The sequence below is a fragment of the Amblyomma americanum genome, chromosome 5 (assembly GCF_052857255.1).
Source record: "Amblyomma americanum isolate KBUSLIRL-KWMA chromosome 5, ASM5285725v1, whole genome shotgun sequence".
In the NCBI taxonomy this organism is placed as follows: Eukaryota; Metazoa; Arthropoda; class Arachnida; order Ixodida; family Ixodidae; genus Amblyomma; species Amblyomma americanum.
In genome coordinates this window covers 138867016-138880233 of record NC_135501.1, presented here as the reverse complement: position 1 = coordinate 138880233, position 13218 = coordinate 138867016, and the positions used below count along the sequence as shown (strand labels likewise).

At 48.6% G+C, this 13218-nt stretch overlaps 1 protein-coding gene across 1 annotated transcript; it reads left to right on the top strand.

Moving 5' to 3' along the window:
• Nucleotides 1–1006: 1006 nt before the first annotated feature.
• LOC144134232 (iris-like) lies at nt 1007–11953 on the top strand. Its single transcript, XM_077667191.1, has 5 exons — nt 1007–1153; nt 3621–3790; nt 5626–5918; nt 9302–9615; nt 11600–11953. The coding sequence occupies exons 1-5, from the start codon at nt 1007–1009 to the stop codon at nt 11951–11953; spliced, it is 1278 nt and encodes a 425-aa protein (XP_077523317.1).
• The last annotated feature ends 1265 nt before the right edge of the window (nt 11954–13218 follow it).

The following is a 13218-nucleotide window of genomic DNA, read 5'->3' as shown; positions in this document are numbered from 1 at the left end:
CCAGTTCACTGACCTCACCTGGCCAATAACAACGACCGTCAAATCAAGAACGAAAAAAAGAGATATTCCCCACAGGTAAGAGGCCAACTGCACGATTCGTTACAATCCAGCTGAATACGCAGGCTATAACTATCACCAGTATCGAGTGTGACATGGCAGACACAACGCCATGTCCGTCGAACAATCCAGGATTCAGGCAGCCATGCTGTGTTGCGTCGGCGTAGTAACAACTTTTTGCCCATATGGGTTAACGCATGGTTAATGTGCGGATCTCAAATTCAACGAACGATCGCGGGCTGTATGTGCCACGACATTGTAAACGGCTAAATGTGATTGCAGAGCGCAGGCGGAGGCAGCACCCGTACTCAGCCGTCTGCTGGACTTCAGAGCACTTTTGTTCTAATCTCCATGAGCCAACCCGAAGCCCGAGCTTTCTTGCCACGCGTCTCATGTATCCTGGTCTTCCCTGTGTGGTCTTCCGTGAAGAGATTGCTCTGCTACAAGGTCGGTTTGACTCGGCCGTGTCGATTGATACGTCAGGAGTTGCCTTGCGCTGCTTGAAAAGCAGCCTTTATTCTGCTGGCTACAAACAACTTTTCACCTAAGCACACACAACTGAACACACTCCGCGCCAGCCGGCTATCGCGATTTTGTGATCAGTGGAGCTATAACTTGTTCGCGTAGTGTCTCTCTTTTTGTTGAACCGTTGTACAAAGTTGTCAGGCACATTTAGCATACCGTTACCGTTACCAGAGTACCGGGAACCAGCGCGCCTTCAGTGCGTATGCGCAGATCGCATTGAAGACACCAGATGGCGCCAGGCACCCGGCAGCTGTGCGCAAGTCTGCCGCATCGGGACCAATCGGCGTGTGCGCACTGAGGTGGGCGGACTCCCTGTACTCCGCTAACGGTAACACGGTGTGCTAAAGGTGCCCATCATTACGTTGTTGGCACTGATAGCTCTCTTTTCTACGCACGCTTCGACACCAGCTAAAAGTTCTCTAGGATGGCCAGCACCGAAGGCTTGGACTCCAAGCCCGGGCCATGCAACCTCTCCGCCAGGAGCAGTCCTCCGAGCTCGAAGGGCTACGCCATCACTCGTATCTGCAATGGCCTCGCCGTCGACATGTGCAAGCAGATGCTCCGGCTGAAGGTCTCGTGAGCCACTCTGCTTCCGAACTAAAAGAATGAGAGAGTGCCCTGTGATCCTCCTAAAGCTCTACAGCGGAGCGTGTAAAGCACGGAGCAAAATATACGCGTGCTGATTACGCTGGTAAGCGCACGCGACTAGTGCTTTATCAGGGTGCCTAATGTGACGTCTAGGAAGCCGTCTACATGTCCACATATTAGAACTTTTTCTACTCCTCACGCCGCCTAGCGGCATAAAAATTTAGCGAAAACATAGGGACAGTTGTAATACTATTTTTCTTTAAATTAGAAATATTGCACATTAAAAACATGTTTTCAAAAGTTTGCACATTTTTTTTCTGCAACAATGCCGCATATAAATCAGACGACTGGTGGTAGCTCCCATCGGCCAGTCTACTTGTAGCCAACGCTAACGATGTGCGCTCTAATTATCTTATTATTGACGCTGAACTGTACGTACTCCTCGAATGTGCTCGTCCAGACGGTCCTGTAAACATAAAAAGAATACGAAATACTTTAAACACAAAAATAATATGCACAAAAGGTGATTTGGTTACTACAGCAAGGGAAAAACACATCTGCGTGGCGTTATACACCAGCCGTATTGACACCCCGCGAGGAACCCAAACACAGTGACGAGTTTTAATCCATAAAATCAAGGCGCCATGAGTAGCCATCATCAGGTTACAAACTGACCGTGTAAACAGATATACAGCCTCCATTGCTTTAGCAGAGCTCTCAACCGCACGATTCTCTCCTGCGTGATTCACGATTATGCCCTGCACGAATCGAACGGTAACGAAGACTACCTAATTAGCCATTAGTCTGCCTGCAAATGTACTTAACGGAAGGACTTACATTTGAAGGATGGATCATTTCTAAACTGCGACTGTACTTCGGCGACCGCGAAGAGCGCGACTTGCTCATCCGCATGTTCAGCTTTGCAGGAAGTTAGCTTGCATCGATGCTGATTTCTGCGGATCCCCAGGTGGTCGAAATTATTCCGGAGCCCTCCACTACGGCACCTCTCTTCCTTTCTTCTTTCACTCCCTCCTTTACCCTTCCCTTACGGCGCGGTTCAGGTGTCCAACGATATATGAGACAGATACTGCGCCATTTCCTTTCCCTCCAAAACCAATTATTATTATTATTAAGCAGTCTTCTTGGACGGCTTCGTGCGATCCAAGATGGCGGCTGTCCGGCAGGACGCCTCAGTAGCCGTTTACTCTGGAGTATTAGAACGCACCTAATGTTGTTCAGGTGGGCCTTTAATGAAGTATACAGAGTTTTCCAAAATGTTTCGAGCTCCTCGCGACCGCGGCTTGGAGCGGGAGCTGCGCCAACCGGTGGTGCTGCTATCGGCAACGCTCTCCCAGTGTGCACCGCGCGATGAGACATGTCCCTCTCGCTGTGGGGCTCACGGGAGGAAGAGAGAAATGCCTCATCGTCTGGCGCGACCTCAGCACGAGCGAGCGCTGCCGGCAATAGAGAAATAGAGAGTTATATCATAGCGGGATCCACTGTGGCCAGCTTGCGCGAGGAGCCACTCTGCATGAGCAGATCACCCTCAGTGCACCAGATGACGGCAAGTACCGGCAGGCTTGTTCTGGTAGACTGTAAAGCTATTACAGCCAGATGTCGGAGAGGACATTGTAAGCATTCCAGTATATTTGGGTTTTAGGGATATAGAAATCAAAATTAACACATTAGCTGTAGAGACCAACAAGAGAAGACTGGGAGATTGGTGGTGTAAGAGCATAATGAAGAAATTGCACGAAACGTGACAGAAATAGCAGTAATATCGCTTACAACATGAAAAATAGCATTGAATGCCGGGGAAAGAAAAATCAACAGAACAGTACTCAAAGTTTGAAAAAAGAGATGGATAGTTACAAAAAATAAAACAGTTAACCACTTTATTTACACGGCAAGGTGGCACTCGCCTCAGCCCTGATGCAAAGGGTATGCCGATATATATCTGCGGGAACACCTGCGCACTGACGAACTAAGTTTTAACTCTCTAATAGCGCTGCCGGTCGGCACCTCTCCCGTTTCCAGACGCGGTCGCGGTAAACTCCACACCTTCGACAAAACTGTGCACTTGACTCGGAAACTGGAAGCTGTCGAGTGGTGCGGTCATGGTAGGGACAGCAGCGGGAGCACTCGTGGACACGGGTATAGCTATCTTTGCTAAAACATAATCGCTGGACAATGCGGACAACCTGTGACTTCATACATTGATTTATTCATTCATTCGTTTATCGATGTAGCAGACGCTGGCGCCTTATTCCGGCGAACAGCTTTAGGCCGGGCTAAGGACCGCGCTCCTCTGTGTTTGCAACAGCGGACGCGAAATCGGCGAATTGTGGGAATTCATCGCAGGACAGCCCTACTCAGATTATTGGCAGCGCATTACGCAGAGTTAAGAGCACGCCAACAAATGACGCATCTCACGACCGCTACTTGCGCAGGCTGCCTCCCAGCGGCCCGACGAGGATCCGGCGGAAAACGTGGCCTTTTCTCCGCTGGCCGTGGCCTCGGCGCTGTCCATGGTGCTCGCGGGCACCGGAGGACGCACCATGAGGGAGCTCTCCGGTGCCTTGCATGGCGCCGATAACAGGACGGTGCACGAGCAGTTCAGGTGCGCCTGTGAGGCGTTGTGAATACTAAACGCTTTCGTGTTCCTATTAGCTTCAGCATAGCGCTGCCACCTCCCGCAACGGTCAAAAGGCATGTGCAGTCACGCCTGGTTGGGGTGATCCCCCAAGATAGAATAGATTTCAATAAGGGAGTAATCTCTTATTAGCACCCACCTGAACGCACCCATAATGCTATAAAAAACTGTACAACTTCCTCAAAAACGGCACGCCTGAAGAAAAATTATCCTAATCTGAGGCTCAAACCCAGGACTACCGTCTCTCGGATTTAGTCGATCAACAACGCCGAGCGAAGTGGGCTGCAGTTGGCAAAGTCTGGGTGAAGCGATCAACTCGAAAAGAAACGGTGTTAGTAACGCATTTAGGGGAATCCCCCAACTTGAAGTAGATTGCACTTAGCAGATGGCCCTGTTTAGTGCATACGCACATTGCCCCGTCTACGTCGCATGCGCATGCGCTGTTCGTAACTGGCGGTAGACAGCGTACGATAGCGCGATAGCGGTGGAGTAGCACTATACTATAGCTGTATGGCTACAGACCGACCCATGTATACAGCAGGATCACAGCACTTAATGCTGACAACAACGCAACGTTGGATAAAACGTCATTCCGTTCAAAAGTAATACACAGTAGCTCCAAACTACGTGCTTTGATAGAATTCACGGTGTGCCGTAATGCCCCATTGGACACGGTATGGTTATTAATGAGCTCACTGTGATGCGTTAAGAGTTACTCTGTGGCTTACATATAAAGATACTGTGTATAGCAGCCACAGACCGTTCTCCTCCAGTCGTCGAGCTGATCTTTTACAAATTATATCACCTATTACTTATTTATTCAGTTCATTTCTTCAGTTAGTAGCTACTGAAGTTGTTATTAATGTCTCTTACAGCCATTGTATACAGTACTTTTCACTCGCGTTTTCTTATCAGTGCTTAGAATCGTCAATTCAACAGTTGTATATTCACGCCTGCCAAGACGCCGGCTCAGGATCCTTGTATGTCTGCATGGGAATGATGCAAGGCAATCCGAGCTGCGTCTGCCCTGGAGTAGGAACTTCAGTGCAGTTCGTTTAATCGAGCCCCCATAAAGTCGTATGTATTAACTCGATAGCGTTAAAGGCCCCGCTACCCAAAAAATCCGCCGTCGGCGTTGTCGGCATTGTGAGCGAACAGTAGTGTGGCGTACGGTCGCCTAGATACCCACCCGCCGGAGAACCAACCTATAGGGGGGTCACCTAGGTCATGTGACCTTGTGGCGTCATCAAGAGCAGATTGTGACCTAGCGAACCACCGCGGCAGGTGGCTCTTGAATTAATGATTTATCGCGAGAGGTTTCCCGGAAAGAGCAACTTGGGTCGCACAAGCCCCAGCGGGTTCTGCGGCTGCGATCGCGGGGCAGAGGCGCATCCTTTAACCGCTTCACCATTGTGGGAGGAGTGGTGTGAGCACTCCCAGGGACCTATGACTATGTAAAGTTGAGAATTACCAATTCCCTAAATATGGGCATCAACTCATTAACGCTACCGTGTAATATTCTTAAGGCGGAGCTTAAATGTCCTGTTCATTTTTCTACGGCGTTTTTAACGGCGTTTGGCATCCACACAATGATGAGAACAGGTGCACAGTACGCGTAGACTGGCCTTTGTTCCTAGCTGTGCACCTGTACGGACACGGGGTGCCATACAAAAATGATACAACGGAAGACGAGACGCCGAGCGAACCGCATAATGCATTTCAAGCATTCATAAAGATAGGACCACCTTCATGAGTAGCGTGCGTCGTCTGCCTGACCGCTCCTGGCCCGGAACCCCACCCAGGCACGTCTTCAGCGAGCTGGGCCGCCTGGATGACGACGTCGCCCTGAGCCTGGCCAACCGACTGTACGCCGATGACCGGCTCCGGCCATCGGGGAACTACCAGGCGACTCTGGAGAAGCACTACCAGAGCCCTGTCGAGTCCATAGGCTTTCACGTGGACCCGGACGCCTGCCGGTCCAGAATCAACGCCTGTGTCGAGAGAACCACGTGTTCGTGGATCAAGGACCTGCTGCCTGCCGGAAGCGTTGACGCCGCCACGCTTCTAGCGCTTGTCAGCGCGCTCTACTTCAAAGGTACGCAGCCGGTTTCTTCAGTGCAGAAGCCGGGAGGCATCGCTGCTGTATAATAGCTGCTTCGCTGTTTCACAAACCCATAAAATCTGGACAAACGCTTCTTGTTTTCGGTTCTTGTTTTCGGGTAACCATCGTTCGGCTACTCAATCCGAAGCTGGAACAACATGAGAGAAGAAATTGCGCGATAAATATTTTACTGCATAGGAGAATTCCACGTGGTAATGTGTGTTAACTATTGTCTTCCCCATAATAGCGAAAAAATTGAATTCTGGTGTCTACACTTATAGTTTAATCGCCACATGTCTAACATAACATTTTTGGACAAAATTTTTGAATATTGGTACTTTGTAAGGTACAGTTATGAAAGTATACAGCGAAGGTAGTGGTCCATTCTGCCTACGTGTAGCAAAATCTTTCTTTTAAAGTTTTTCCTCCTCTCGCGTTGAAGAGCTAAGACTGCTATAGACGACCAACGGGGAACGCTTTTGACAATCGTAAAAACTCCAATAGCAAAAAAAAAATGTAATCGTGTCGACGAGTTGGTTGTTATAATGAAATCTTACAGTATATGAAAAAATTGCGTTCGCAAACTCTTTGCCGTTCAAAAATAACTTTGTCCAGAATTGTTAAGGGTGATTTTACAATATGTCAATATGTCTATTAGCACACTCCTATAACCTCTCTGTGCGACACAGGGTGCTCTTTCCGAGCAACCTCTCGCGTGAAATCATTAGTTTAACTGCCACCTACCACACTTGTCAGTTTATTCACAATCCTGTGGGATGATGATGATAACAACTTTAATATTCCACCAGATAAGGAGGCCCCCTACTCCCCGACCCCGGCACGCAGGCCTAGAGGACGGGGGCGGGGACCTCCGCGATCACAAGCAGGCAAAGAGGTCTTGACTCTTCGCGGCTTCTGTCGCCAGGCGGATGGCTTGTTGCTGTTGAGCAGAGACCTCGCTCCGCAGCAGGGCTTCTCAGGCTTCTCTACAATTTGTTTGCTTTAGCCCCTAGGGAGCTAGCGCATTCCCAGATTATGTGGTAGAGGGTCCCCCGTTCCCCACAGTGCTTGCACTTATCGTTTTTTCTATCACCAGTCTGAATATGATAAGCCCAGATCGGGTTTACGAAGTTCCTAGCTTGAAGGCGCCGCCATGCAGGGAAGCATGGCGACGCCTTCAAGCTGGGAACTTCGTTATCATATTCAGACTGGTGATAGAAAAACGATAAGTGCAAGCACTGTGGGGAGAGAGGGACCCTCGACCACAATCCGGTGGGCAGGTTGCGATGACGTCACAAGGTCGCGTGACAATGGTTGCCCACCCAGGTTGCTGCTTCTCGGGGATTTTTCGCTCAAAATGGCCAGGGCGCCGGATTTTCTGCAGAACGGGAGCTTTAACAATGTCGCATTAAAATCGGTACATGCCTGTCAAAACAAACCGTGCGTGTTTCCAAATCTAACACATCGGCTTTTTTTAGGCCTGGATATACAATTTAGGCCAGAAAATATTTCGATTCGATTCGAGAAAGCGAACGCTGACTGACAGAGTTAAATATCAGCCAATGGGAGAATAAAAATTTCTCACCAAAGTTGCGGGTCATAAAGTTATAAGGCGGGCGTATACGATTAGTTTACATGTCCGAACAAGAGTGGCCTAGCACTTACATAGCAGTGCATATTGTAGACTAGAGATGTGCCCCAAACTGTAATAGATACTCAAAATCACTCGTGACACCTTTGGAGAAAAACGTGAACTAAATATGACGAAAAGTAGCGCTCAATCAGACAGGCCAAAACGCTAACCGAAAAACCAAAAGCATGCGCTAATCGAATATCTTATCTAGGTTTTGTTCACGCCATCAAGAAACAGAAGGGGTGCTCGCACAATCATCTTTCAGGTTCTTTTTTTACTTTTCTGGCCTTACTTATATAAAAGGAAGCTTCAGTATATAAAAGAAACACCACAATACTACAAGACATTGCAAACTTGAGAACTTGTGCAAAAATAGGACCACTTCGCCATATCCCGCCCAGCCGTACGAATTATGGGCAACAAAGGATCGAACTTCAGCTACCGTACTCTCTGGACAAAACGCTCTCCTTAAACATCCATCCTTATTCCCTTGCAGCTAAAGAATGGAAGCTGCAATGTCTCGCACCCGCCGCGGTGGCTGAGGGGTTAGAGCGCTCGGCTACTGATCCAGAGTTCCTGGGTTCGAACCCGACCGCGGCGGCTGCATTTTTATGGAGGCAAAACGCTAAGGCGCCCATGTGTTGTGCGATGTCATTGCACGTTAATGATTCCCAGGTGGTCGAAATTATTCCGCAGCCCTCCACTACGGCACCTCTTCCTTCCTTCTTTCACTCCTTCCTTTATCCCTTACGGCGCGGTTCAGGTGTCCAACGATATACGAGGCAAATACTGCGTCATTTCCTTTCCTCAAACAGCAATTATTATTATTATGCCTCGCATAAATTTCACTTTTGATGTCAAATTTCTTTCATGCAGTTGCCTGTGTTTTTCCTTAACTCTTGTATTTTTTGTAACCACAGTTTTTCTTGCAGTTTGTGCTTCTGCATGTACTTCACATCAATTTTTTCCCGTTAGAGAACGAGTGTTTAAAGGTGATTGTCTGCGTGCTCTGTATAGCTACATAATAAAATTCTTTGTTCACTCTGTATGTCTTTAACTGTTCTTTTTTTTCTCTCGAATTGGTGAGTTTCTGCTCAGTGTAACAAAATGCGGCATCGCTGCCGCTTAATTGTCTGTAACGAGGGCGCGGTTCCCGTCCAGCCGACGATTTTTGTTGACTTTTTTGCCTCGAACCTAGCACTATGATGTCGTGCTGAATAAATAAATTGAATTGATCTCACGTGTTAGCTGTTTTATGCTCCTGCTTATGACAATGCATTCATTAAACAGCAAGCTGCACACACCTGACTTGTATTCTGACAATGTTCAGAAAACTTTCCGTCTTCTACTTTTCTGTTGTGCTCGCGAAGCCTTTCATTTCGGCATCTCCTGGTTTGACCAATGTATACTTTACCGCATCACATCGCCAAGAAATAAAGAAAGCGGGTTTTGAAAATTGGTTTTTGAGGAAAGTAATGGCGCGATAACTGTCTCATATCTCGCTGGACACCTCAATGGCGCCTTAAGAGAAGACACAAAGGAGGAAGTAAAAAAACAAAGGAAGAAAGGAGTGCCATAGTTGAGTGCTCCTGAAGAATAAACGACCCCTTCCACACAATCAACAAATTTGTTTTCGTGTTTCTTTTCTTGTCTACATGAAACGGAACCAAACCTGAAGGCTGCTCCACACCTGCTTCAGGTCAGCAACCGTTCTCACTCGTTCCCACGCAACGGGCATGCGCAGGACGATGGATCGTGCCGTTCGACCCTGGCCGCACCGTCACACGTGACTTCCACGAGACCCGCTCCCGGGTGGTCCGCGTGCGCATGATGTCGGGCGACACGCCAGCGCGGCTCAACCACTACTGCGACGGCCTTCCGGCACGCGCCGTGGAGCTGGCCTACGCGGGTGGCCGCGTCTCTATGACGCTGCTGGTGCCGGACCAGATGGACGGGCTCGGTTCTCTCCTGGAGGCACTCACCCCAGGCCGCCTGGAGCGGCTGCTGGGTGGATTCGACCCGCAGCAGGATGTGCAGCTGGAGCTGCCTCGTTTCAAGGTGCGAAACGCCATCGGCGATACATTCCGAGGAACAACGCAAGGGATGAGGCACTCAGGAGTACGCTGAAGACAAACTCGCACTGACCGTTTCTTGCAATGCTTTTGAGATGATTAAACTGCGCGAAAGACAGACACAGAAAGGCCTACACACACAGAGCGCAGTGTGTGTTTCGTGTCTCTGTCCTGTTCTTTCGCGCAGTTTAATCATGAACGAGAAGCACCAACTAGCCCGCCAGAAAAACCCTCTTGAGATGATTAGTTAAGAAAGATTAACTGGCCCAAATTTAACATGATCGAAGCAGTTTTCGGCGCCATTATAGTACACCAGTTACCGAATAACGTAGCTTTTGCAGCGAAAGCTGTTATAGGTTTGATTTAACCATACAGCCCTGCATCGTATTATCGAATATCTACAGCGTCAGCCATAGGACATTAATTAGTCCGTGAGTTAAGTCAAATAAACTTAACTAGTTTAAGTTACTTCAGTCTTATCTGATTCAATTAGATTAAATCCAGTCAAATTACCGGGTGCTGCCCGTTTTATTTTGATTCATTTCAGTGGCCACTACCTGCTTATCGTGGCAGGTGGCAAAGCGCAAGGAAGAAAATCCTCCTCTCCACCATTAAGGCAGAGGACAGACAGGAAAGGTTAAGGCGAGAGCGGATCAATGCGCAAACAGTAAGTTGGCCGACACGGAAAGAACCCAGAAGGTGGACTTCCGTGGAAAGAGGAGGTTATGAAGTGGACAGAGAAATGGGTAACCTGAGGATGGGTCTATGGCAGAATGCAAGGCTACATTATTAAACCACAACTATAACAACTTTAGCTAATTTACGCGCTCGACCGGTTATCCTAGCTCTCTATTTTTTTTATAGGGACAACTCTTACGCGCCCGTTCCCGGGTCTCGCGTCGCAGTAGCATGTTGTCTCTCGCTGTGGTGCGTTGCCATGGGAACCACTCGGAGGCGGAGCGTAGCGGAGTGAGCGGAGAAGTGCTAAACCGGTGGGTGGTTACCACAGCAACCATCCGTAGGGTGGTTACTATGGAAGGAGGGTCGTATCGGGAGAGAGGAGGTATCCCCAACAGGAGGAAGTGTTGCCTTGGAAGAAGGAGGTTATGGCAAAAGTATAAGATAAGAAGTCACAACCCGTCGGTGGTTGCCACGGAAACCTCACGGAGCGTTGTTACCCTGGGAGGACGAGGAGGCTTACCATGCAAGGAGACTTTATGGCGAGAGAATAGGAAGACATAACCAGAGGACGGTTACAGCGATAACCATCCGGAAGGTGGGCACCCTGGAAGGAGGAGGAAGAGAATGGCGAGAGCGGAGGAATGCAGCGCGGTCAATCTGCGACAGCTGCTGCGATGCGCGCCACCCGAGGAGAGAATCATCGGCGGGGCTGCGCGTCTAGAGCAGCATACTGGAGAGGAGACCTCACTGATTCTCTGTAGCCGTCGGAGCTATTCGTTTCAGCAAAGAAACAATATTACAGATTATATTTTTCAGCGATGGGAAAAGTAGCCTATCATAATTAACACCGTGCTCACCGTGCTCTCACCCCGAAGAGTTATGCGGTATTTGCTTCTGGCCGATGGCGCTAGATGGTAATGTTCGATAGGGTTTCTGTACATGCTTACGCAGGGAACAGAGTTGCGCGGAGCTCCGCCTTTATGTTTCATGTTCAGCGGAAAAGCCGCTTCTCGTGCGGCAAGAGCAACACGAAAAGGCAATTGGGTGGCACCCTTCCTCCCCTCGATGGTGACTATACACTACCCCTTCAGTTGGATAACAAAACAGACTGCGCTCCATACAGCAGCTACTGGTCCCCTCCGGCTCATACATTCAACTGGAACGTTTGACGTCGGCGGGAACATGTGATCGGTGTTTCGCGAATGGTGTTAGGAGCACCCACTGCTAGCTCTGTCCTATCCAGCATTGGGTGTCCAGTAAATTGAGGATTCCGCATTATTCTCATGCAGCTAGAAGAGACGACCGACCTTAAGGCCGTCTTGAATGCGATGGGCGTCAAGGACCTGTTCGATCCGCACATGGTCAACCTTCCGGGCTTCACGACTGACGGCGCCTCCAAGAAAGACGGCGAAGGGGCAGGGGGCCTCCCCACCCTGTCGGTCGCCCTGCACAAGGCATCCATCGAAGTCAACGAAGAAGGCACCGAGACAACAGCTCCAGCAGACTCTGCAGCAGCTGCTGGTGGCGTCATACTGGACCCGTCTCGTTTCCGGATTGACCGGCCCTTCTACTTGCTGATACGCTGCTTGAACCCGGAAGTTATCCTCTTGGCCGGTTCCGTGCGCCGTGTTTTGCAACATTAGCAGAATATATTAAACTAGAAAAGAATAATACTGTTCCATTTTATGTATCATAATCAACTTAGAATAAACAAAAACACTTATTTTCAGTCATCTACCCGGCGACGAACCGAATCTTTTCATTCCAAGGAAGTGAGCGATTTTTCATATAAAACAAATGTATTTGTTTCGTCATTTTTCCCGCCAACACTCCGCACATAGAATTACTTACATGCAAGTATGGCTGAATGTTGGGCGAGGTTCCTTTTTGATCGCCTTCCGTAACGCACAGCAGTATTTCTCACGGTCTTAACCTAATGTTTATAATTAAGTTTTTGCTTTGTATGTGTTCTACATGTTATTTTCACGCCTTTCGACTAAGTGTACATTGCATTACTGTATAATCTCTTGCTCTGTACCACCCACTCCTGCTCAAGGCCTGACATCTAAGCTGGCAGTATGCAATAAATAAATTTGTCGCAATGATTAAAATCACTACTTGCGGTACTAGAGCAACTGTCTTCTGCGCACTTCCCGTTTGAAACATCCTTGGTGATTTCTGAGATGAGTAGCAGTAGTGATAAGAAACATTGCAACATACTGTGCACATAAGGAACACTTGATATAGATTAACTGAAAGTAACTGTAACGCTGCAGCGCTTTCTGCTTGATGGATGGAATTCAAGTTGCTTTGATATGACTGCAGGAAACCTGCGACGCTTCGTCCTCCAGCGCTGCATTTCTTTATCACCCTGCATCAGCTTCCTTTGATTGCCGTTTGACCGGCAAACAAATTTTGTCCTCAGTTAAGGAGGTGCTTCAAGAAGCACCAGCATCCAATAAAAGACAGCAAGCCGCCTTCCTGCCAGCGGCCTCCACGGCAGAACGCTTGCATATAGAACAAATCGTTTTGCTAAAAGTGTGTCAAATCTACAGTTTCGTTCGTTTAATAGAGTTGTGCACATGCGGGTGCACATGCGGCGTGAAACTTAAGGCTTAACTCACGCACTTAAATCAGAGACCCGTACTTGGGACGCTCAAGCCAAGTAGAACGACGACAGCTATGGAAAGAAAAATGATAGGTGTAACGTTAAGAGAGAGGAAGAGCACAGAGTGGGTGAGGGAACAAACGCGACTAAATGACATCGTAGTCGAAATCAGGAGGAATAAATGGGCTTGGCCAGGGCATGTAATGCGAAGGCAAGATGACCGCTGGTCCTTAAGGGTAACGGAGTGTATTCCAAAAGTAGGCAAGCGTAGCAGTGTGAGGCAGAAAGTTAGTTGGGCAG